The following is a 26901-nucleotide window of genomic DNA, read 5'->3' as shown; positions in this document are numbered from 1 at the left end:
TAAATAATACTTAAGTTAGTAAAAACACCTCAAATAAATGTTCACAGATGAGCAGCATTTGTTGTCGCTTTCATCTTAATAGATCGATTGAAGTCCTAATTTGAATATTTGACTTTGAAATATCAGAAACTGCCTAAAAGCGACTTTTTGTTATCACTGAAGAAATTAACAAAACACTTTTACTACCACCAACACAAGTTCTTTAAAAAAGTTTTCAAATATAATCGGTGTCTCCTTTTAAGTATTTACTTTTGCTACTTTATAACTTACCTTGACAAATTTTTCTGTTAAGTATGTAGTTACTGAAGATAATTATGTGCTTTGTTAAAACTGACTTAAGCGATTTGTTTTTTTCGTTTCTCGCAACAAATCCTAACTAACGTTTTGTAATTCTTATAAATCGTTTTATATTTTTAATTTACTCTTTTTAATAAGCAATATTTTCATTGCAGATAAAGCAATAAATAGTTACTACAAATATCAATAAAAAATAAGTTTTCCTACTTCATTAATGGCTTTACAAACATTTATACTTTCGTCAACAACATTTAAGAAACTTAACTGTCTATTCTTATAATAATATTTTTTTGCTGTATATATTTACTTCACTGTCAAAAAACTTCGTTACTTCGTGAGTTTTGTTTACAACAGGGTTGCCAAACAAACTAGTTGAAAAACTCACACTTGGTTAACCAAGTTAAGACATTTTAGAATACTTAGGTGTACGTGTTAAATTTTAATTTCAAACACTTTGAATAAATCTTTGAATTCTCAAAATAGTTTTTATGACTGTAGTGAAGTTTATTAATTATAATTTTTCACTTGTCGTTTTAAATATTTTGTACTTTTTTATGATGTTACTTTAGTTAAGTATTAAAGCTATTGTTTTATGAAATCAAATTTTTGGCTTTTTTTAACTTTTAATAAGCTCAGGCTGGTTTTATGTAAATCAGATATTTTTGCTTTTAAAGTGGCAACCATGTAAAAAACTAATTATTTTTTTAAATAAGGTGTTTCATTAAAGTATTTAATCATTAATTATGTTAAAAAATTGTTTTATTTTTTTTACATAACATTAAGGTATTAAATTTATGCAATTAACTAGTTACTGAATTTTAAGTGCAAGTTATTTCAAACGCAAAGACTATTTTCAACAGTTAACATTTCTTAAAATATGAAAAAGTGGTTGGCAATATAAACAATATATAAAAGTGGCTAATAGATGGTTTTTACAGAGAGTTAGGTTTTAAGTAAAAAAAAATTATTAAGTTAATCTTATTAACTTTTAATGATAGTATATAGTTTATTAATTGTTGAGTATATTAGTCTATGAAAATTTTATTCCATTAAATATGTATAATTTAAATTGGTATTCTATAGGTAGCGAAGTGTCATTAAAAATAATAAACTGAATAAAATCAAAAGTTTTTTATTAGTGTCACTAAAACTGCGGCCCGCGAAAATTTTGGAAACTTGAAATTTGGCCCGCGAGCACCAACTGCCTGCCGACCCCTGCTTTAGTCTAACCTACTAAATAAGTGTTACGGAATAATTTTTTTATTTTTCTAAGCTAATCTGTAATTAATTAACATTTAACGGTTGCCTTTTATTTTAATAGTAAAAAAATAGCGAAAAAACTCACTTTATAGAGATTGTAGGTCGCTTAAACGGGAGTGCATGAACTAAATGTATTAGAGCTACTACCGTTTCTCGATAGTTCGTTCTAAATCAATGTGTTTACTCGAGAAAACTACCACTTCAAGTATAAATACTTGTGATTGCCTGAGTAGAACAACATAGTTGTTCAACAATCGAGACTAGATTGATTAGTATATCCTAGACATGACGTTAAAAGGTATCCCTGATAAACAACTCGATAACCAGAAGGTTCTTCGCGCACCAGGTCCTAGGACCAAATATTTTGAGCGTACTTGTTTGTCCTTCAATAAACTATAATAATCAAGCAGACGAAAAGTAAATAATTTCAAAACCTTTAGTACTGTTCAACCTACGGTAGAAGCTGATAAATACAAATCAGCAAAGTAAACTAACTACAACGTACTTGCAAACGCTTTTAGCTTAGATTTGCTGTAAAGTCTAGATACGGTTCTGAAAAGTAAAGTTTCTTTCACTAAACAAAATTTAGAATGCGTGCTATTTGACGTAAAAGCGTGCAGAAAATAATTGCTTAAAAACCTCGAATTACCCCCTCGGCCTTTAATACTAATTCGCGAGAGTATAATTTTTTTTCAAGTCTACATAACGAAAATAAGCAAGCAGTGTTTACTGAGTTGAATAAATTTGTAGCATCTTTCAGCCCAAGTAAAAAAACTCGGACATTAAATAATTGAAAATAGGATCATTATCAAGCAAAAGAGTTCTAAATTATTATAACGTTAGTTATAAGAAGATTGATAATATAAGTTAAAAAGAAAAAAAAAGACGTAATATTGCGCGAAAGTATTTCTTATCGGGTTACCGATAAAAATAAAATAAATAGTTAACTCACCTATTATGATTTAAAATACTATTTTATTTCCACTTAGAAGATTATTTCGATTTAAATTGCTTATTGTTTAACATAAAAACATTAACGACAAATAGTTGAATATTTTCACAGTAATACAGTTATGAGAAAATGAATAAAATCCAAACAATTACAGCTAACATGTATGCTTACAATATTACAGTTAAAAACAAAACAAAAGAAATAAAGATCACTTTCATATAAATTTAATGTTTATAAAGCACAGTTTTAATCAAAATATTTTATAGTATTTTATATAAACGTAAAAGCATTACAAAAATATATTAAACCCATATTTTAAGATGTAAGGTTAACGGACGAAGTGAATGTTGTAGCAACCCTTCGCAGAGCTTGCCTTGAATGAGGAAATTCCTGGCTGACCCGGTCCAATATGTTGATGGTGTGGTGAAATCTGTTTTCCTGTTTGTCAATCTGAAAAATATATTGCAAGTAATATTAAAACAACGTCAAACTAAGAAAAATTAAACTTAAAAAAAAGTTAAAAACTTTAACTTGATGAAAAGGTGCTAAAATTATAAAATGACAAATAAAATCTATTTAATTTAGACAAAGTAATCAACCGACTTTGGATAAAAACTTACTTCAGCTTTTAATGCAGGCTCTGTTTTACAAAGTTTTGTATACTTGCCTTCCTTTAAAGACATCAAGTGCTTAACTTTTGTTTGTTTTGCTATTATTTCATTCAAATTCTGTGTTGAAAAATATCAGTTTATTAAAATATCATGTTTGCAGACTATATATTGTGTTAGTTGTATTAAAAATTACAAAAGTCAAATTAGCACAAACTCTTTGCTTGCTATCAAACAAATTTTCAATTTCAGCACTGAGCTGATCCAAGTTTTGCTGGAGTGTTTGCACATTTTTTTGCTTTTCTTCCAAATTGGCCGCAAGTTCTGCTTGGTGTTCTCGGAGTTGTTTTATGTCATTGTCGCAAGCATTAATGTCCTAAATATTATTTTTGAAAAGTTAAAAACTCAATGTTCTTGAAGTTTTAAAATAACTATAATAAAGTTTTAATTTTACAAGCTTATTTAAACGGTTGATTCTGTTTTTGTAATGAATAATCTAGCAAAAAGAAAATAAATTGCTAACTTTTTTGGTGGATTTAATTTTATTTTGTAGCTCAATAAGTTTACGTTGAAAGTTTCCCATCGTAACTCCTTTTTTGTTGTTAGAGGACTTCTTTTGAATTGCATCACCTTGGTAAGATATAAAATCCCTTCTTGTTACTGATTGTTCCATTTCTCTTATCATATGCTCCTGTTGCTTCATAAGTTGTGAATAGCGAACCTAAAGAATAAAGGCAATTAGAAATACTAATTTTGGTTTGGACAACTTACAATTTGTATATATATATATAACATAAGAAGTTTGAAATAAAACAAAAACTTTTTGGAAACTATTTCAGGTGTTAACTTGAACATTCAACCCGTTTTCAGGAACAATCATAAATACGTAAATCGATAACAAATTTAATATTTTGTATATATGTATAAGAGATATAGATGTTTATTTAAAATTACCAAAATTTACCTTGGCAACATTAGCTTATCAAAAAAAAGTAATTTAAAACAAGTTGGAACGACGTAAAGTGGAAAAATTTAAGTAAAACTTTGCTTCATATAAATTAAATAAAATTATTGTAATTGGCAATTTTTTATAACTGCTGCTTTAAATAATTTTGAATGTATAGCTAATCTTCAATGTGTCAATATAACTTGATGACGTGAGAATGCTTGCAGCTTAATAATGTGACTGACTATCCATTCTTATTTAAAAATCAGTGAAACATTTGTCTTACAAAAAACTGCAGTGTTTTCTTTAAATATTTCTTAAATACCTAAAAAAACTGATTCATAATAACTAGATAATACAAATCTACATTTAAACGCTGAATTATTAACAAAAAGCAAACATTTTAAAAATATCAAAGAAAAAAGTCATCAACAGAAGCTATTTTAACAATTGAAATATGAAACATAACATAGACAACACATAGTAAAAATGGCGAGTTTAATAACTTAAAAAATTATATTTCAAAGAATTATCAAATGTAAAAAATAAAAATAAAAGAACAAAATACAAGCAAAATTAATCTAATTTAAAAATGTTCTGAAATAGATTTATTGTGATTACTGAAAGCTCTTAAGTCTGCTAAACTAACTTTTTTCTCTTTTTTACTTAGTTTCTTGCAAAAAAGTGATCGTAAAATGATGTGAAAATAAGCTAGCTTTTCCCACTATCGATTTCTAAATTTAAGGTCGCGATTGCAATCGTCTTTAAAACGTAGTCTTGTGCAACAAACGTTACGTTTGCCATCAATCAGTAGTAAAAACGTTCGGAATGCGCTCGTCATTTATCCTTTAAATATCACTAAGCCTTGCACTGACTTAAGGGGTGTACATAATGGTAAGACAGGTCTCAGGACTTTTTCGTTGCTAATCTTATATTATCATTTAATTTTTAGAACAAGACGAAGGCATCGTTGGTGGAGTACTGCAACCGCAGGTATGATTTTCAGCTGACCTTAGGCAGATAAACTTGAAATAAATAATCAAAAAAAAAAAATTTACAATCAAAAACTATTGGAAAGTGTAAAAACATGTTTATTTGTTATGACCGATAGGTGCTTGGTTACCTTGGGGGTCTCGATCTAAACCTGTGGGATTTGCACTGCAGCCAGCGATCATGACCTTGTCACTTTTTCGGCTATTTTAGCTAAATGCGTGTTTGATAAGGCAAAATGTCTTATCGTTGTTGCCATAGATTATTTGTTAATCTAATTTTTAAGGAACTTATTACTGATTGTCTTATCTATCGTGGCGTAGTTTTCTAACGCTTTCTATAACTAGGAACAGCTTATTAATTAAACGTACTATTTATTCTATATTTTTTCCAACATAACTAATCTTTAATTGTTCTCTGGCTACATCTTCTGTACCAAAACAATGGAAAAATTCATATGTAATACTAATACACAAAAAAAGTAGCAAATACAACTGCCTAAATTACAGACCAATTTCTTTGACAAGTAGATTTTGCAGAATCTTTGAACATATAATTTTTATAAAAATACTTGATCATCTATTTTAAATAACCTTATTTCACCCAAACAATTTGGCTTTCTCCCTAACCCAACACCCTATTTTCAATTATTAGATTGCTTATACTTTTGGTCGGTGTCTTTTTTAAGCAATAAGTCTACTAAAGTAATTTATACAGATATCAAAAAGTCTATTGACTCTGTCTCCCATATTAAACTAATTAAAATACTAACGCAATACAAAATTCATAACAGTCTAGTTAGTTGGTTCAAAGAGTTTCTAAACGATAAAACTCAAAAAGTAGTAATTAATAACACATTTTCAGAATCTTTACCTATTTTTAGTGGAGTCCCTCAAGGAGGGGTTATTGGCCCACTACTACTTATTATTTATATAAATGATATAGCTTCAAAGGTTGATGTTAGCAGCAACATTAACCTCTTCGCAGATGACACGAAAACTTTTAGCCAATCGAACACAACTTTACAGAATCCCTTAGATAAAATTTACAATTGGCTAAAAGAAAGAAAAATAAACTTAAACCCTAGTAAATGTCAAATTCGAAATATTCAAAATAACACTACTATCTCTACTTTTGAACTTAAAATAAACAATACAGACTTATCTTCAACTAAATTGTATAAAGATCTTGGAATTTTTGTTGCTGTAACTTTAAAATGGAACTACCATATCAGGGTTCGTGCGCGAAATTTTTTTCATTTAGCCTGACTGAGAACAATTTAGCCTGACATTTTTTCAAAGTAAGGAAAATCCTCTTTAGAAGTCAATTTAGGTATTGGTAACTACTTGATTACTACTATTGTAGTCTCTGACTTCAACCAGCTTTATCTCAAAAACATTTTGAGCATTAAAAATCTGCAAAAAGCAACTCATAGCTTAATTACAACTCAATAAAATAAGACTAAATTGTAAAAAAGGTGATTTGACCCCCTTATACCCCGTGCATTGTCGTGTTTTATTAAAATTTAAAATGAAACGCTTACACGAGTATTAAGTATTAAAATAAGCAAAAATTTTTATTATAGTATTTTGACTACTTAAAGTGATACATAATTATAGATCCTAAAATCTAAATAAATACAGTGATTGTTGACGTCGTATCGGATTTAAAAAGCTTACACTTAAATAAAAAAAACCCTTAATGTTTTGTTCTTGTAAAGAAAAATTAATTATACATAAAATTTGTAATCCCACAAAACTTAGTACTTATATCTTAAAGCTAAGTTTTAGTGTTGTGAATATCTCTTATAACTTTAAACAAACAGTAAAACAAATGAATAAACTGCTAAGAGTTTTGATCTAAAAAGTATTTGGTATAGTGCCTTTAAATTAGAAATTAAAACAGTGCAACTAACTAAGCTCTGAAAAACATAGCTGACGTAAACAAATTCAAACAAACAGCTAAGTTGTTGAACTAAATTGTAATGTTAAACTGTATTTTTATGAAGTTTCATAATTATGACGTATATAATCTACTCAAAACAAAATAATGAAGATTCTTAAAAACTTTTTAGATATTTAACAAAAGGTCTTAAGCATTTATATTTACAAATATTGACTGATTTTGTCTTTAATAACTAAATCTTTGTTTAGAAATATATTCACATTTCAATTTGATCTTAAAAAGATTTCTCAATTTTTTCTAATCAAAAATTTTAAAGCATTTGAACTGAAAAAAACTGAAATTCTCAAACTTTAAAATAAAAAAACTGATTTAGCCTGACGTTTTTCAACTTTTTTCAAAAAAACTGATTTAGCCTGACTTAGCCTGACGCGCACGAACCCTGCATATTAAGAGCATAGGGGGGTCCGACATTTTTTTTTTTCTAAAAATAACATTGGATCTTATAAAAAAGCTCAAAGTACAAACTACAAGCCAGTTTTTATAGAATTAAAAAACTTTATTTAACTTTTGGGATATTTTAATTTTTATAAAAACTTTATATAAATATATGGACCACAATTTTTTTGGGTCAATTTTCTCGGAAATTTAAAAATCACTAAACATCTATCTTCTCCTTCATTTTTTGAGTTAGAGACCTCAAACTTTCAGGAAACGTTCCTTTTATAGTTTAAAAGACTTTGAATGTTGTAATTTTAAAAATATTAAAAAGTAAAAATTTTAGATAAAAAAACCAAAAAAAAGGTGTTTTTTTTTAACAAAAAATTTATTTTTTGAAACTAGAAAAAATCCTGCATTCAGTCTTTTTTAAATTTAATAATACACTTTCTTTGAAAACTTGAAGAAGATTGATTAAAAAATGAAGGATGAGATAGATTTTTAGTGAGATGGTTTTTTTTCGCGTTTTTAGTTTGCGCCTTTCATTAGGAACCTATTGAGGTCACCAACTTTGATCGCTCATATCCCAAAAATTACTTTGAATTTTTTCAAGCGGTTAAAAATTTCTGATAGCTCAGATAAAACTCAATAAAATAAGATCAACTTGTAGAAATCAAGGTGGACCCTTCTATGCCCTTAATTACCTCTACCGAACTACATCTTTTCAAGTTTTAAAGAGCTTTAAGTCTACAGATATAAACATCCTTAAAAAGTTGTTTCTCATGTACATTCGTCCTAAGTTTGAATATAACACACTAATCTGGTCTCCATACTTAAAAAAAGATATTTACCTTATAGATTCTGTTCAAAGAAAATATACCAGATTAATTTTCAAGCGCTTTAATATTTCTTGTACGTCTCACCTTGATAGACTAACAAAACTTAATATTAAATCTTTAGAATACAGGAGACTTGAATTTGACCTCATTACTTTTTTAAACTAGTTAACGGTGAAACTACAATTAATATACTATCAATTTTTGAACCTCATAGAACTAATTACTTACTGAGAGGAAATATCAAAAATTTACATGCAAATATCATTTAAATAATGAGGTTTAGCATAATTATTATTTTATCGGTCAGTTGAAATATGGAACAAAATTCCAAATGAATTAGTTTCTTGCAAAAAAGTTGAAGAGCTTTGATCAAAGTTGGAAAAGTTTATTTTAAATAAAAAGTAAATTTTTCAACCGTTGATTTAACTTTGAGATTTAGCTTAGTCCATAGTTCATTTTAAAAGCAGCACCTTTCCTCTATTAATGATGAGTATTTTTTCAATATGTTAAATGATTATTTATCTGGCTAGTCTATTGGTAATGTGCTTGAGGCTTTAGGTTTTTATTGTTGTTGCTAGGCAATGCATTTAAATACTTAATGTTGTTATTTCTTCATCAAAGCGTAAATAAGTATAAGTTTGTGGTTAAAAATTTTGCTTTTTATGAAAATATATCAATTTATCAATACTTTAATAATATTAAAATATATTATTAAAATATTAAAATATAATTTCATCTTTGTTTTAAACAAAATGAACTTTTTGTGTTTTTTTTTCGTTATGTGTCTTTCTGTTTAAGTGACCTAAGTTTTGATGCCTAGGTCCATCAAATGGACAAAAATTTGCAATAAATAAAGTAAGATCGTTAAGCAAAAAACTATATTTATAAATAATCACTTATAGAGCAACGTTTAAGCTTAATTTTAATCTAAACAAGCTGTAATAATTAGTGACTTATTTTTATAGTTGATTATGATAAATAGAATATTGGATAAGAGACAAGCCTTATTAATACAAATATACTAAAATAACACACTCCAAAGTACGACTTAAGACTAAAGTAAAAATTAACAGATATCTTGTAGATTAGTGATCATTATCCCTTTTACAAATTAAAAGCTCAAAAAACCATTTGGAGCTCCAATTCTCAGAGCTTTTTGGTTAAAATTCGGTAAAAACTTTAATGATAGTAAAAGTTTAAAAAAATCGGCCGACTATCCTTTTTACGCGTTTTGCACGTTTGATTAGTTATACCTTCTTATTCTCTTCTCTTACAAACGGAAAAATTGTTCTAAATATATTTTTTAAAGACGGTCATACTGTAACATCGTCATAAAACGATCTTATCCACAAAAATTCATCTTCAATATAAAAAATACATTGAAATCAAAAAGTAAAACGTCACGAACAAAAAGTATAACAAACAACCTCCATTCTGTGAATTTCAGCCTGCATAGCGTGCATTTCTTCCTTGCCAACTCCCACATCGACTGCTGCTTTTGTTTCACGCGCTAACTGAGTTTTCTTCTCCCACAACATAATACCTCGTCTAAAACAATAACAATTAAGAACAATAATAAGAAAAGATACTATGTAACATGCCATAAAAGCTATTATAATGTGTAAGTTACTACGCAAGTACTAACACCAAAAAATAAAGTATTAAATAAAAAATGCTCTATAACTAATTAAAAGCTTTGTAAATACTTTTTTTAAATAATGGTACTATAATATGAAACTTTAAAACGGTGTTTTTACTACACTGAGTAAAAATAGCTGAAAGTAAAGGTCAGCAAAAGCAACACAATTTAAAAAATACACTTGATAAAGCACAACTAACTCGGCATCAATTAGTTCATGAAGCAATCTTTCTTTCTCGTCTAAAATAAACTGAAGTTTTTCTTGTGCTTTTATAGATGCCAGTTCCAGCTCCTAGTATGTATAAACAATTAGCTCTTACGTAGTGACATAATAAACACATGTTCAACATAGTTTTGAAAACAGTGTTCTAAATGAAATGTCTAAGATTAAGTAGATAAATAGTGTAAAAAATATATACAAATTTAAATCTACTTTAAGTAAAAGTTAATTAATATTAATGTTAATCAAACCTGTTGCTTATATATAAAACTTGTATTATTTTTATTGGACTTGAAACATATCTTCTACCAAAATAGTTTAAAAGGACCATTAACATCTACTTACTAAAATCTTTTAGATTCTTAACTAATTATAATGTTGTACTAAGTGTATTTTAAAATTAACCAACTAATTTGTAACAAACAAAATACATATAATTATTTTAAGTATAAATGTCTTTCTTCTCAAATTAAACAACTTTTTAAAACATTTTTTTAAGGCTTTATAAAGAAAATATATATACTTAACATTTTAAAATAATTATTAATATTTAAAATTTAGTTACACTTTCAACGATCAAAACACAATTTCAGCTCAAATAGACTTCAAAAATCTATTTGAAGTTTTGTAAACAAAAACTTATTGAACTACAGTTCATTTACTCCACTGATGTACTCTATCAGTTTTTTTTAACTTTATTGTTCTCTTTTAACAACAAAACTATTCAACCTTGAGCTCAGCAACAAACTCCATTTCTGATATCAGGTTACCTTGTTCTGCGTTTGTTTCTTTTTGCATTTCAGCTTTAACTTTGGTGTTCAGCTTCACCGTAAGTATCCTCATTCTTTCTGATTGCTTTTTTTGTTCTTGCATTTCTCTTTCCTCAAAATCAAACTCGGCTATCAATTAAAAAAAAGTTGAGTAAAAAGTTATAAATCCATAAAATGTTTAATTTGTAAAAATCTAAATGTATTGAAACCGATCATGTTTTTCAAATTAAGAAGCTTAGATGTATAAATGTTTATCATTTTTACATAACTAACAAAAACCATTTAAATCAGTAACTTATAGGCGTTTAAATTTATTGAATTATTAACTTAATAAAACACAACTAGCGTGACTTTTTATACCAAAACATTAGCTGCACCAACTTTAATTTATTTAATTTTTTTGTTTTATTCAAACCAACTCTCTATTCTTTGTTTTTTCTTTCTAAGTATGTTTTCTGCCTTTTTCATCGTGTTCACTTCACTAGTTATAGAGTCTCTCTTCCTGCTAATACGAACAAGATCTTGCTGTTCACGAAGCCAATGCTGCTGTTGCTCTATGACTTGTTCATTCACTTCGCTAATTTCTTTGTTAAGTGAGTTTATTTGCATCTCAAGGGGTCCAATTTCTTGGCCCTGAATTTTATATTGATTGCAAACAAAAGTTTTAAAAATATTAGTTAATCATTATATAAAAGAAGTTTGTTTATGAAACTTACGAATAAAACTTAACAAATACAAAAACTTACACCCATTGCCTCAATGTGGTTTGAGATTTTCTTTGTAATAACATCAATGCTATTTTGTTTTCTCATAATTACAGAATTTCTTTTGGAAGTTTCTTTGTCGATTCTGTCAATCATTTCATTTTTTATATGTATTTCTTTTTCAATGGCTTGCAAAGCTCGTTTCAGATCCTCCACTTTGCTTGTCTTTTCTGTAAATTGTAAAGTGTAACGTGCTCCTTCGTTTTCAATGCTGGCCATATCTCTTTCCTGATGTAAGATAAAACACCTTAAATGGTGAAAATTAACCCATACTAATGACCATACTATTTAAATTAAGCTTACATACTATGAAAACTTATCTTAGATATACACTGTTTATGTATCAACTTAAAAAAACAAGTTCTGAAGAATATTAAAAAAAATATGTTAACATTTTGAAGTATACAGTAAATATAATTTTTACATAATTGCAATTAATATCTAATAAGTCTCTGAAATTATACTTCTAAGTTTATAAACTACATTAATTTTAGAAAGTTTTACAACAACATTTTTGAACACAGTTTGCAACAATATATTTGAAAAATTTTGGTATATTCTAATAGGTAATATATATTTAGTTTGTAATCCTAATTTATATTTGAATCTAGTCTAGAAAAAAAATTTTTGTACATATATAAAATATTCATGTTTTAAAATAACTTACGTATCGCAACAAAACATATCAATCTAACCATTGAACACTTAACTTACTAATTTTGTTTTTCTTGCACGTAACTCATTCGTTTTTCTGAGTGTGTACTCTTTTGCTTTAACCGAAGTTAGTTGAGTTTGCAGTTCTTTCATTATTTCGTCTTCTAGCTTAACTTTTTCTAAGTACTCTTTTTCGCTTTGCTTTCTTATCACAGTGAGTTCACTTTGTTTGGTGGATTTTTCCTGTGAATTTGAATAAGGACAGCTTTTATACACTTGTGTGACGATAAGGGATTTAGTATTAATGTCAACTCAGGCTAATATCATCATGCACACATAGATATTACAACTTTTATCAAGGAATATTACTTTCCATTGTTCATAAAAATTGATACAACAAAATTTATTTTTCCAAATTAATAATATACAAAATAAGAAACGCAAACCATTAAAGCTTTATTGTAGTTATGTTCAGTCTCATGCAAAGTTCTACTGTAAGTGGCATACTGCTGTTTGAGAGCATCTTGCCTCTCTAAGCAACCTTGTATTGAGCTTTTCACCATGTCGCGTTCATTTCTCATTTTGTTAAGCCGAACTGTCAACGTTTCGTTTTTTTCTTCAGCTTTTTGTGTAGACTTCTTGTACCCGACGATCTCTGTCTCCAGTGAACGGACTTCTTGTCTTGCAATACTGGTGGAAAATTTGATAAAATACAATTTATAGTTGACTTTTAAAAGTTTATAAAAAATATCTTAAATGTTTGGACGTAAAAAAACTATAAAAAACATAACACCTACTTTACCTAAATTTTCAAATTTTTCATAGAGTGTTTCATCTTATTTTTCAAAAAAAATATTAAACTAACATGATTACAAAAGTTAATCGTTGAATAAAACTATTCTGTAGTCTTATTTAAAGGAAAGATAAAATCTCGCAAAACAATAACTTATGATAATTCAATAGAATTTATACAAAATCTAGCCAAAACATTTCAAAAATATTTTAAACTAGCTTTAGTCTTTCAAAAATAAATCTAGTCTGAGTTACCTCAAGAGTGTGAATACCCTGTAATTTATATAAAAGTTGTATAAAATTGAGGTAAGTAAAGTTATAACATGGAGTTTCTTACATATTTTTTAGAGTAGTTGTTAATTAAATAATACTTAAAAGACAGCATAATTAAGTTCTAGAACACTCATGTACATCGAAAAGCTAGAATCAACAAACATTTAGTGAGCAAACTAGTTTAATACTTATAATATTTTCATAAGCAGCAATGAATAACTTTATTTTAGCGATATAAAAACTATCCTTAATAAGACTATAAGAAAAAAAACATGAAATTTATTAAAGCCTAAAGACATCAACAAAGATTAAACTGAAAAGTAAACCAAAGTAGTAAACTGATTACAAAATGTAACGAATTCAAAGTTACATGGGAGTTATTAAAACTTATTAAACAAACTTAAGTGCTTCTTGCATGGCAGCATAAGCTTCGTCCCTTCTTTTCATGCCGGTCAAGCTGGCATTCCACTGCTGGTACAGCTGCTTCTTCTCCAACTTTATAGCACTTACTTCCTCCTCTGCATCTGTCAGTGCTTGTCTTGCTGCCAATGTGTCCTCCGCTTGAGCGGTTTGTTGTGCTTCGTACATAGAAATATCCTCACGTAGTTTGTGCACTTGCGTTTGTAACCGGTCTACATACAAGTCCTGGTAGTTAATTGCTTTTGTTTTTTTTTTGTATATATTAAGTTTAAGAGAAATTTATTTTCTTAAAAAAAAGAAAACTAATAATATTTTTACACTAGTTACTTAACAACATGATCGTAACCTTTTATAAATCAGGAAATTTCGAAATAAACTTTTAAGAAGGTCTAAATATTTTTTTAATTTGAATAAAAAATTGCACTGAAATAATCATTAAAGTAGCAAAATTACTTTAGCAAAAATTAAACTTACAACTAAAATGGAAATTCATATTTAAAAAAATTAAAATTAGCAATTGCTTAATTTAGTTTGTTTTAAAAGAGTCGGTTTAACTGAAAGATAAATCGCGGGCCGAAGATTCATACATGTTGGGCCGTATTTGCTGAAGATTAGAACACTAAAACAGAATTTAGTATTTTAGTAGTGGTAGCCGAAAAGGTAGAATATTTACTAATAAACTAGCTTGAAAACTAAAAAAGAAAAGAAGCTTGGCAATAAAATCATAACTAAGGAAAAATTATGACGTTATTTTTTTAAGAAAGCTTACTCATTATCGCTAAGGTGAAATAAAAATATATTTTGAGCCTAGTATTATTTCAAGTATAACACAAAACGTTTTACAATTTTTTGTAATTAAAATTAGTATTTTTGCAAGTGCATTGCTTACATCAAGATACAAACTAATTTTTTTCTAAAACTAAAAACTAACCTACTTGAACTATAACAACTAAATACTTTTAGGTTTTTGTACTAACATAAAGTTGCTTGTTGAACATTATTGCTTGTGTGAAAGCTTTACATGTATGACTTAAATACTAAGTTCATGAACTTTGATAACAAAAACAATCTTAAAACTCAATTACTGACCTTTTTCACGTTTATTGACCATTTTTTAACAATATAATCGACATCTAAGACCCTAAATTATATCTTGCAAAGAGGAACTAATGTTAGTTGAAGAATTTATAAATAAACAATGAAAAATAATATTACTTATACTAAGCTACCAGCATACAATAGTGAAAAAAATAATTTAAGGGCATAGGGGGTCCACCTTGATTTTTACAAGTTGATAATATTTCATAGAGTTTTATCTGAGCTATCAGAAATTTTTAACCGATTGAAAAAAATCAAAGTATTTTTTGAAATATGAGAGATCAAAGTCGGTGACCTCAATAGATTCCTAATGATAGGCGCAAACTAAAAACGCGGAAAAAGACCATTTCACTAAAAATTTATCTCCTCCTTCATTTTTTAAGCAATCTTCTTCAAGTTTTCACAGAAAGTGTATTATTATATTTAAAAAAGATTGAATGCAGGATTTTTTTTAATTTTAGAAAATAAAATTTTTGTTAAAAAAAAAACCACCTATTTTTTTGTTTTTTTTATCTAAAATTTTTATTTTTTAATAGTTTTTAAATTCCAACATTCAAAGTCTTATAAACTATAAAAGGAACGTTTCCTTAAAATTTGAGATCTCTAGCTCAAAAAATGAAGGAGAAGATAGATTTTTAGTGATTTTTTAAATTTCCAAGAAAAATGACCGCAAAAAATTTGCCGTGTATACGTTTGTATCGGAAACTTTTTACAAAAATTACAATATCTTAAAAATAAATAATATTTTTTAATTCTATAAAAACTGGCTTGTATTTTGTACTTTATACTTTTTTATAAGATTCAATGTTATTTTTAGTAAAAAAAAAAAAATGTCGGACCCCCCTATGCCCTTAAAATGAGTTTTATTGTGTACTTACCTGTCGTTTTTTAAAAACTTCAAGGTGAGTGACGTCAAGATCAGCTCTTTCAGCAGCTCGTTTCATCACAGATATGTCAGACCTGACGTCGGTTTTTAAATTGTTCATGTGAAAAAGTCGACTGGCTAAATTGTCAACTTCATTTTGTAAATCCCTATCTGGAACGAAAAATATTATTATGTATAAAAACAGTGTAAACATAAAAGGCTCATGTAAATTAGCACGGAAGCACTACAATAATAGTTTTTATTTAAAAGCTTTTTTTAAAATGTTTTACACTCCAATCATGGCAAAGAAAACATCAGCAAAAGTCATCAGAGCCTAAGCCTGAATTTTCTTGTACCATGGGACAAGCTCTAAATATGTTAGCAAAAAGTTATGATCATACCACTTGGTTAAAACTTCGTAATTTTAAATCAGGTTTGCCATTCTTTGAAGCAAAAAAAAATCTAGTCTGAGTGACTATAATATAGCCTAGGTCAGCTTGAGTTTAATAAAAACTTTGCAAAAAGTTTACGTTTTTGGCGCAATTGTCTTTAAGCCAGTGTGCATTGTGCACTATAGTATGCATATAACATATTTTAGTATACATGAGAAAAATGTTTAGGTAAAAATATATATTTTAACTTATGCATAATCACTCTTGTTCTATTTTTCAACACATGTTTTATAGATTATAATTACCTTTAAGGGCATGAGGGGGGTAATATCACTTTTTTTCACAATTTGATTTTATATTATAGAATTTTAACCAAGCTACAAGATGATTTTTACAGATTTTAAAAGTTTAAAATATTTTTTGAGATATAACAGGTCAAAGTCGGAGGCAACAATAGGTTCCTTATTGGAGGCGAAAACGACAAAAAAAACTATTTCAATAAAAATTTATCTTCTCCTACGTTTTTTGAGGTAACTACCTAAAACTTTCAGTAAATGTTCCTTGTAAGATTTAGAAAATTATGTCCTAACAAAACTTTAAAAAATCAAAAAACTAAAACTTAATAAAAAAAACAGTTTTTTTTTTGTTTTTTTATCATAAATTTTTTTTTTCTAATTTTCTTAAATTTTGTTCTGACAGATTTTCAAAATATTGCAAGGAACATTTCCTGAAAGTTTAAGGTAGTTACCTCAAAAAACGTAAGAGAAGATAGAATTTTATTGAAAAAGGCTTTTTTTGTCGTTTTCGCCCCCCATAAGGAACCTATTGTAGTCTCCGATTTTGACCTGTTTCATCTCAAAAATTATTTCGAATTTAAAAAACCTGTAAAAAGAAACTTGTTGCTTAGTTAAAACTCAATAAAATAAGACTAAATTGTAAAAAGGTGACTTTTTCCAGGTTTTTTAGAAACAAGTTTTTTGGTTAATTTTTAGTATAAAATTAAATTAAGGTAAAAAAAATGTCTTAATGTATATAAAAGCATTGAAAAGATATTATAAAGCTATTATAAATGTGTCTAAATAATAATAATAATAAATGACACAAAAAAAAATTACTTTTATGATAGATTTTTCAAATCTAATAGAAGTTTCCTTACTTTACATGTTAAAACAGTTAAAATTTCGAGGTTTTTCTAGACTGTTTTCCTAAATTGTAACAGTAAACATTTAAGAACTGAATACACTAATATAAGATCTGTTTTGAAAAAAGTTTAAGTTTTAGAGAATTAATTGTGCATGAATAATATTGATTCATTTTTTCTTACTGAAACATGGTTGACTCCTAAAGTCAACGATGCCATAGTCTGTCTATCTAACTATAATATAATCTGTAACGATAGGAAAGTAGAGGTGGAATGGAAGTGATGCTGTCCTTTACAGAAACTCCTTTAGAGTATTTAAAGTTAAAAACATTTAATCTCTATTATTAACACAAATTTTGAATACATACTTTTAGACGTAATTTAAAAAAAAAAAAAAAAGAGTTTTCTGTGTCTACCTTCCCCACTGTCTGCAAAATGTGCACTGGCTGTTAAAAATGTAATTAAGATAACTTTTTTTTCAAAATGACTATTCTTTTTTTGCTCTTGAAGATTTTAATCTGACAAACATAGATTGGAAAATTCCTACGCAGACTACAATGAATCCCATAAGTGTTTTCTTGATTTTTGCACGGATATTTTTTCATTACGTGTGACCATACCTTGATTTCATTTAAAATTCATGGTTACCACAGATCAAGCTTAGAAAAATTTCCTGACTTTTTACTAAAATTTTCTTGACTTTTCAAAATCAAATTCTTAATTTAAACTTATTCTAAAATACATAATCTAACACTTGAAACTATATAAAGCTTTCAATCTAATTTTAATACAGGTTAATACAACAGTTTATTTTTTGCTGAATTCAATCATCAAACTTCCATTACATCACTTGAACCATCTGTGTATGATTGATATATTTGTAATAAACAGCTCTATCAGAAAAATACTTATATTTTTACCTTATAAACACAGCTTGTCCATTATTATTCCAGCAATATGTTTTCGAAATGTGGTCCAAGGCCAAAATTTATCATGTATGATAATTTTGTTCGGGCCATCTGACATGACTTTGCTATTACACTGTCAGGAAACATTTTTTTGTTCATCTCCGCTAGTTTATTACACGAACTGGCTGAGTAATTGTGCTTGACAGGGTGTAACGCCCATAAAATTTCAGCGGTTGTGGTTTGTGACTTACTTACCAAACCTATTGATGGGCTTACACCACTGCTTTCACAACTTGTTACTCTGCCGCTGCTCTCACCACTTACTTCACTGGAGCTTGATCCAGCATTATAGAAATATTATTGGATTCGGTGAACTCCTGGCCTTTTACTTCTATGTCCAGCTCCATTCATATGTACAGTGAGTGCTTTTCTACCCATATTTGACAGTGACAGAGTACATGAACACCACTTGCATTTAAACTTTTGTGTATATATTACAGTTTCAATATGGAAGTGTCCTAGAATCATCAATACAAAAAAGCTTACAAAATCTGCTTGTTCAAGTAGGGTACTTGTTCAATATTTAATAGAAAAATTTTGCAGTTTTATAAAGGATGTTTTACTAATTTATACCAGATGAAGGCATTGGAAATTAAATAATTTTGTAAATTTTTAGGAAAATTTTGGAATTTTTTTCTGACTTTAAAAGAGTTTTAATTAATTTTTACCATTTGAAGGCTTTGGAAAATAAGAAAATTTGTAAATTTAAACTGACAAATCTGAGTTTTTTTTTTTTTAGTTTTATCAAATTTCCTGAGTTTTCCGGACTTTTTTTCAAAACTCCCCATTTTTTCCTGACTTTTGTCATTTTTTAAAATTTTTCCTGACTTTTCTTGACCATGTGGCAACCCTGAAAATTGAAACTGAAAGTCAAAAAATTAACAAAGTCAAAAAAGATTTATATGATTTTAAAAAGGCAGATTTTGAAAACATCAATAATTACCTGTCAAAAAATAACTGGACCTCATTATTTAACAAGTCAAAAAATCTTCAACATTTTTATGACCAATTCATCAGCTCAATTCAAACCTTAATTAAATTTTTTACACCACTTTATACTAAAAATAACAAAAGTAAGAAATATCCATCTCACATTAAAAAATTATTAAAAGTAAAACTTATTCTGTACAAAAAAAGTAAGACAAATAAATCATTTTCTGAAGACTATAAAAATAAGTTAAAAAATACAGTTTTGATATGAAGAAAAAATCTACAAAAACCAAATTTAAAAAAGTTTTATAGCTATGTAAAATCTAAACTTAAACTATTTACTGCAATATCCTTTTTATATGACAATGATAAAGATAAAACATTAACCTCAGATTTGAAATAGCCTCTATTTTTCACAGGAGTTTTCAAAAAGTATTAAAAAAATATGTTAACCACCAAAGACTAACTCAAAAAAATTGTAGTAAAATGCAGAGCTTTTTTATAACTTATGAAGACATGAAAAATTCAATTAACCACCTAAAATATAAAATCATTAGAACCCCAGAAAACATCCCACCCTATTTTATTAAGTATGCAATTACATCCATAATTTTTCCACTTCCATTGGTTGTCAATTTCTCTAAGGAATTAGCTGAAGTACCAACAAAATGGAAAATGTCTTTTATTATTCCAGTCTATAAGAAAGGTAACAAACACAACGCGTTAAACTATAGGCCAATATCTTTAACTAGTAGCTTTTCTCGAACTTTTGAACACATTATGTCTATTAAAATTCTAAATCATATTTTTGAATCTCAAAAAGAAATGTATTAAAGTAGTTTACACTGATATTAAAAAAATTTTCGATTTAGTATCACACAAACGACTATTAAAAATATTGAGTCAGTATCGACTACATGTATCCTTAGTGAAGTAGTTCAATAATATTTTAATTGGGAGATCACAAGTATGGTCATTAATGTTACGCTCTTAGACCCTTAATCGGTATACTGTGGAGTACCACAAGGTGGTGTAATTGATCACCTTCTTTTTTCTTTTTTTTTTTACGTTAACGATATTAGTTCAAACATTGATACTAAAAGTGATATGAGTTTGTTTGCAGATGATACAAAAACTTTTAGTGAGTCAAATATCTCTTTACGATATACTCTAGATAATATCTACAAATGGCTAAAAACAAGAAAACTCGATTTAAATCCTACTAAATGTAAAATTCTAACAATTAAGAAAAACAAACCGTCTGACCCGATTGACCTTTTAATCAACAACACTAGTAACAACAGCTAAAGTTTTTAAGGATTTATAAATATATATCTCTAAAAATTTAAGATGGAACGAACATATAAACTATTTATATAATGTTGCACATTTTTCATCTTATCAAATATTTAAAAGTTTTAAAACATATTCAGCTACTATTCCGACAAAACTATTTAAAATATACGCTGTCCTTAGCTTTAATACAATACACAAACTTGGTCACCCTGTTTAAAAAAAAGATATTAACAAAATTGAGTCTGTGCAAAGAAATTTTACCCGTTTGATATGTAGTTGGTGTAAAATATCTAATAGATCGTATAATGATAGAGTAGTTAAACTTGGATTGTAGTCTTTGGAATATAGAAGATGGGAATTCTATTTATTTACGCTTTATAACATTATTAATGGCCATTACAAGATTTTTTTTCAGTCAATTTTTCAGTTTTTCCCATAATAACTATCAGTTAAGAGGATATAATAGAAAAAAAATATAAACACAATTTGACAACAGTTAGTGGCAAGGTTCATTTTTTCACAGAGCAAAGACTATGTGGAACAAGTTACCACCGGATGTGGAACCGTGTAAGAGGGTGGAATATTTTCGCTTAGAACTCAAAAGATTTAATTTTAATATTATATATATATCAGTAAAGCTCAGTAACTTTCTACAAAAACAATACAGAAAAATAAATAAATATAATTTTAATAATACTTATCTCATCTAGATTAACAAGTGATTTCTTCATTTTTCTATTTGTAATGCTAATTAGTTTTATTTCCCTACGCCTCCCCCTAAGAGACTATTAATTTATATTTATTAATTTTGTACAAATTGTGTGTCCTATTTAAGTGGCTCAGGTTTTGATGCCTGAGTCCAACATTGCAAAATAAACAATATGATAATAATAACAATAATAATAATAATAATAATAATAATAATAATAATAATAATAATAATAATAATAATAATAATAAATTTGTCAAGTTCCAGGTTTTTCCAACATTCCAGTTTTTTGGCAACCCTGTAGAAACCATATGTAAAGAGCTAGCTTTAAACCTCACCTGAATTTACAACTCATAACTGCCATCAATCATGCAAAAATAAAAACTCAGGTTTGAATTAAACATAGTAAATTTAGGTTTAATTTTAACAAATTGCTATTATAATTAGGAACAAAAAATATTTGTTTTGACCAGATTGAACAGTAGTGTTTTCATAAAATTTAAAAGTAAGAAGTATTGAATTGTAGTCAAATGAAAACTAAAAAAACTGTTCCGTCTTAAAAAGCAACTTAAACTTTAAATAGTTTGTAAAAATATATATATACACATAATTTTTTAGTAGACTAAAAAAAGTATCACAATTATATTATTTACGCACTTGTTTTAACGTCTTTGTTGTAGAGCTGTTTATTTTCTTTGTAGTCTTCTCTTGAATTAGCAAGCTCTACTTCCTTGTGCTGCCTCTTTTCTTCAGCTTTATTTCTTATTTCATGCAAACCTTCAAGACTTGATTGCTGTTTAGCAAGTCCTTGTTGCATACCATACAACCTTACTCCAAGATCCTCTCGATTTTTAGTTTTTCGCTTTGTAGCAATTGCCTGAAAATGCAGAGGGTGTGAAACTGTTTCAATTACTTTTTTGTTTAATTGTTTTTTATGCAACAAACTCCCAATATAAAAGCTAATATGAACCTACCATTTCACGATTGGCAAGCTTGATTCTAGTTATCTGATTTACTAAATGATTCTTCAGTGCATTTTGAAATCTTATCATCAAAGGATGATCAGGATCAAGAACAACGAGATCAGGTTGAAGTGAACTGCTAGCTCTTGTTTCATTTGTACCTAATCTATTGACAACATCCCCTGATCCGTACGATTCAATCTGGTACCAAATTAGGAAACATTTTAGCAACAAACAAATTTGTTTATTCTATTAGCTTTTAACAAAAGTAGCATAATGGATTCTAATTAGTATAAAGTTTAAAAAAGGTGTATTATATTATTATATATAGTACTTAATTTCATTACTATATTAGTTACTAAAAAAATATTCACTAATATTTGATTTAACTTTAAAAATTTACGTAGTTAGTTACACTTGTAGATATTTCAAATAAAATCTGTACGAATTCATCTTTTTTTAATTTATATAAAATAATTTAAAACATTAAAATATATTTAGGAAGAAACATACAGATATAAGTTTGTCAAGCTTCAAACACAAGTAATTTCATCAAGAACATAAATACTTATTTTAAAAATGTACTCTATAAAATTAATACAAACATACATGATCACTGTCAGATTCAACGCGTTCTTCAGATTGTAAGTCTCTTGTTAAACCACCAACATCACCTAAATAAAATTAAACCCATAACCATTTCAATCAGTAGAATTAGTTAAGGCAACAGAAAGAGGTAAACTATTTTAAAGTTTTCTCAACTTCTAGATTTTACAAAACTACCATTTTTCATAAATCACATTTTAAAAAGAAAATTATCTTTTGAAACATTTAAGATTTAAGTTAAATATTAGAGAACTTACAGAAGAAGCAAAAAAACAAAACAAAAACAGCAAAAAACACTTTTTCATCAAAAAACAATCTTCCAAATTTGTTAAGTAATCATGTTTCTTAAGTATAGAACAGAAAATTTATTGAGTATAAAAACATTTTTATATAGTCATAATATATTTTTAATTTTTCGTTAAATATTTACTAGATATTAATTCAAATCATGCAAGATAGATTTCCTAAAAACTTGAAGTTTTTAACTTAAAAAAGTTAAAAGAGAAACATTTGAAGTTTTCAACTTTGAGAAAACTGACTATGAAAAAGTCTCCCTCAATACTTTTGTATGATAAGATTTTATAAAACTAATATTAAACACTTTTTGACACTTTAATAATTCATTTCAAAAAATACACAAGACTTAAATTTCATAACAATATATATTTCGCGCTTAACTCTTCAATTGTTTACTAAGCAAGAAAAACAAAGTTTAAAAAATAGCTTATGTAGTCAAAAGGTAGTCAATGTATAGCAAAGCACCAAACATATATTGTTATGAAATTTGAGGAGTCTTGTATGTTTTTTGAAATGAGACTAATATTGCCTCTAATGTTTATTGAATTTTTATATTCTAAAAATGTTACTTATTTATAGTTCATACTTAAACTTTAAAATGTAAGTTTTAGCAATAAAAATGTTTTGACCCTTTATTTATAGCCTTAAATTTAGAAATTCTGAAAAAATGTTTTAAATGTATATGAATTTATGTTTAAAGTGACAAAACAAACTAAAAATTTATTGCTCATGCTTGTTTCATAACTTTGTGGTAGAGTTTTAAATAAAGTTTTGGTAAATATACTAGTAAAATAATAACAAAATAATAATAGATTATTTGAAAAAACATTTAAAGCACTGCTTTAACATTTATTATAAATTAAAAAACTCTAATAATACTCAAAATTTCAAGTAAAAAACAAAAAGACTTAGTGAACATAGAATAAAATGATACTTTTTTAATGTTAATTTTTTTAACTTACTTACACAAACAATCAATATTTGATTTAAATTTTTCCTAAAATACTACTTTTCTAAATTCAACAACAAACTTGAGCACATATAATCAATATAGCTTCTGTAATGTTCAAACAAGAAAAATTATTTTACAAAAAATACACACTAGCTAATAACCGAAAAATGTTAACAAACTGTTAAAAACATTACGAAATCATTACATTGTTAAACCTCTGATCAGTTTTTGTACAACTTTTTATTGAACTACAAGAACTTGTCTGTTACCATTTGTATTGTAATTATTATGTCTAGTCAATAGTTGAATAATCTCTCAACAACGTTTTTTAGAGATTAAGTTTTATTTTATAAGTTTTAAAATATGCTAGTAGTTTAGGAAAAGGAAATTTTCTTAGTTAGTTGGTCACATTTAACAGAAAAAACGTTTTGAAGGCTTTATTGATTACATACAAGTCTTATTAGACTATGTGATTTTCATAAAGTGTACTAAAGCTCATCATCATTTGATTTGCAAAAAAAAAATTCAACCTAAAAAATATATTGCAATCCAGAGATTTAAGTTTGTAGGCAAGATTAGGTTATCCAATCATATATTAGTTGTTTTTTACCCTTTTACAATTCTTAATTAACTTTTAAAATTTCAGAACAAGTTGGAGAACTAATTGGGTCCTTACTGAAGGCACAAACTAACAAGACTGTTTTGCTAAACATTTATCAGCTACTACAATTTTTAAGGGAAGTAAGGCATTTTTTTTTTACATATTAGTCTCATTTAAATATTTTCAACCTAGCTAATAGTTGCTTTTTACTATTTTTAAAAACTCAAATTAGTTTTTGAGATACAAGGCCTCAAATTTGGAGAGTTACATCGGTTAAAAAATTTATATCTTCTATAGTTTTTAAGCAATCATTCTCAATTTTTCTCAGTTTAGTCTTACTTTATAAAAATCCTATTATAGGGGTTAAAAAACTTAGAGTAAAAATTAAATATTTCGTAAAAAAATAAATAAAAATTATTTTTTTTAATTTGGGTCATCAAAATATGTTTGTGTATATCGTTATAACAGATTAAATTTTTGAGTTCAATGAACATTTCTTGAAAATTTAAGGTTGCTTTAAAAATGAAGCAAACAGTAGATTTTGAATTTTTTTTTTTGAGAAATCTATCAGTAAAAAAATTCTCCTTTATACATTTATATCAGTAGTTATTACAGCCATCATCAACAGAGAAAAGATGTTTTGCGCCACAATAATAATTAACAAACTTCACCACAAAATCAATAACAACAGCATCCAAGACAACCTACGACCAGTTTTGTCCTAACTAGGACACATCAAGCAGGCATTTTGTTGTTGATCTTACGGTAATTTTGTTAATTATTATTGATGGCGCAAACGTCTCAACTCTATTGATGATGGTCAATTTTTTTTTAACTTTTCCTACAAGCAGTTAGATCTCAACAGCGGTTTTACGCAACTATGCCTGCCTGATAAGTCCTAATTAGAACACAACTGGTTGTAGATTGTCTCTGATGCTGTTGTTGTTGATCTTGCGGTGAAGTTCATTAGTTATTATACATTTATATCAGAAATTATTCATATAACTAATTATATTTCAACAGTTTTTTTTTTTGTAAAAAGTATCTTATGGTATAGAATTTGAACTTTTATATAAGAGCTAATGTTCATTTTTGTAATAAAAATCTTGGACCCCTATGACCTTAAAAATTGTAGTAGGTGATAGATATTGATCAAAATAATTTTCTAACATTTTTTTAGTAAAAAAAATTATATTTAAATAAGTTTATTTAGAAGGTTATTTATTTTAATAGCAAAAAAAAATCTCAAATAAACAAAAATATACCTTATTTATTATAGTAACAATTTTTTTATTTTTCTTAATATTTTAAAATGTAAGATAGATTGTTTAATAAAAGTAGAAGGTAATAGTTTTGTTAAGCTATTTTTTGAGCAAATGAATATCAGAAACTTTTTACAAACCTAACTATAATTGAAATAGTTATTATAATGTACAGTGATAAAAAATTATTTTAAATGTTAAGCTTTTAGTTGGAAGCCAATGTCATTTTTTGTAAAAAAGTGTTGAACCCCTTATGTATTTAGTTTAAAATTTGACTACATAAACTATTTAAAATTTTAATAACAAATAACTTACACGTTAGATACATTAACTTTTAATATAATAAAGAAAACCATTTGTAAATTTACCTGTATGAGAATCACTAGGTACATTAATTTCTGTTTTTGATTCCTCATCTTTGTTAGTTTCAAATTTTTTTGTCTTTATCTATAAAATAAAAAGTCAGTATTTGATAGATGTTTTTCTAATAAAATTTATACAAGTGTACCTCTTCAGAAGCATCAAAGTTAATTCTATCAACAGCGTCAGATAAAAATATATGATCTGCTTCTACATTACTATTTTCATTTTCGTTTTCACTGTTAAAATCATTAGATTATTTTAAAGAAACTAACTATTTTAAAGTTTTTACTAAAACTAAATTTACTTAACAAACTTGTTAGTTTTAAAATTATAGCACTCTACAAAACTAATTTTCATCTATACTCAGATAAATTTGTATATATAATTATACACGTTTCATAAAGAAAAAAATAATTATTATTCTTTGTGATAAATGTAATTACAACAAAGTTTAAAATAACTATAAATATTTTTTTTACATGTACTGTTAAACAACAGCAATAAACTGTTTGATAAATATAACTTAAATAAATAAGAATAACTAGTAAGTTATAAAGATAACTTAACTAACCTAAGACTTGCTGTATCACTCATTTTGTAAAGTTATAAATAAGATGCAGCAATTTTATTCTTAAGTAAGTTTTCTCAATATGCTTTATCAAATACTGAAATTTAATTAAAAATATAAACTCTCT

At 26.8% G+C, this 26901-nt stretch overlaps 1 protein-coding gene across 1 annotated transcript; it reads right to left on the bottom strand.

Moving 5' to 3' along the window:
• Positions 1–2638: 2638 nt before the first annotated feature.
• LOC145849818 (coiled-coil domain-containing protein 40-like) lies at positions 2639–26901 on the bottom strand. Its single transcript, XM_082954886.1, has 19 exons — positions 26778–26901; positions 26352–26442; positions 26212–26290; positions 22735–22799; positions 22138–22326; positions 21821–22040; positions 15741–15898; positions 13745–13989; positions 12726–12969; positions 12340–12522; positions 11608–11853; positions 11281–11494; positions 10821–10990; positions 10072–10163; positions 9660–9780; positions 3641–3838; positions 3335–3493; positions 3130–3237; positions 2639–2959 (listed from the first exon to the last, which is right to left on the bottom strand). Exons 1-19 carry the CDS (start codon positions 26798–26800, stop codon positions 2825–2827), a joined length of 2940 nt encoding a protein of 979 aa, XP_082811012.1. The 5' UTR covers positions 26801–26901; the 3' UTR covers positions 2639–2824.

This window comes from Thalia democratica, chromosome 2 (genome assembly GCF_965202585.1).
Source record: "Thalia democratica chromosome 2, ktThaDemo2.hap1.1, whole genome shotgun sequence".
NCBI classification, from domain to species: domain Eukaryota; kingdom Metazoa; phylum Chordata; class Thaliacea; order Salpida; family Salpidae; genus Thalia; species Thalia democratica.
The sequence above is the reverse complement of the archived record's forward strand: the minus strand, read 5'-3'. Positions and strand labels throughout refer to the sequence as shown.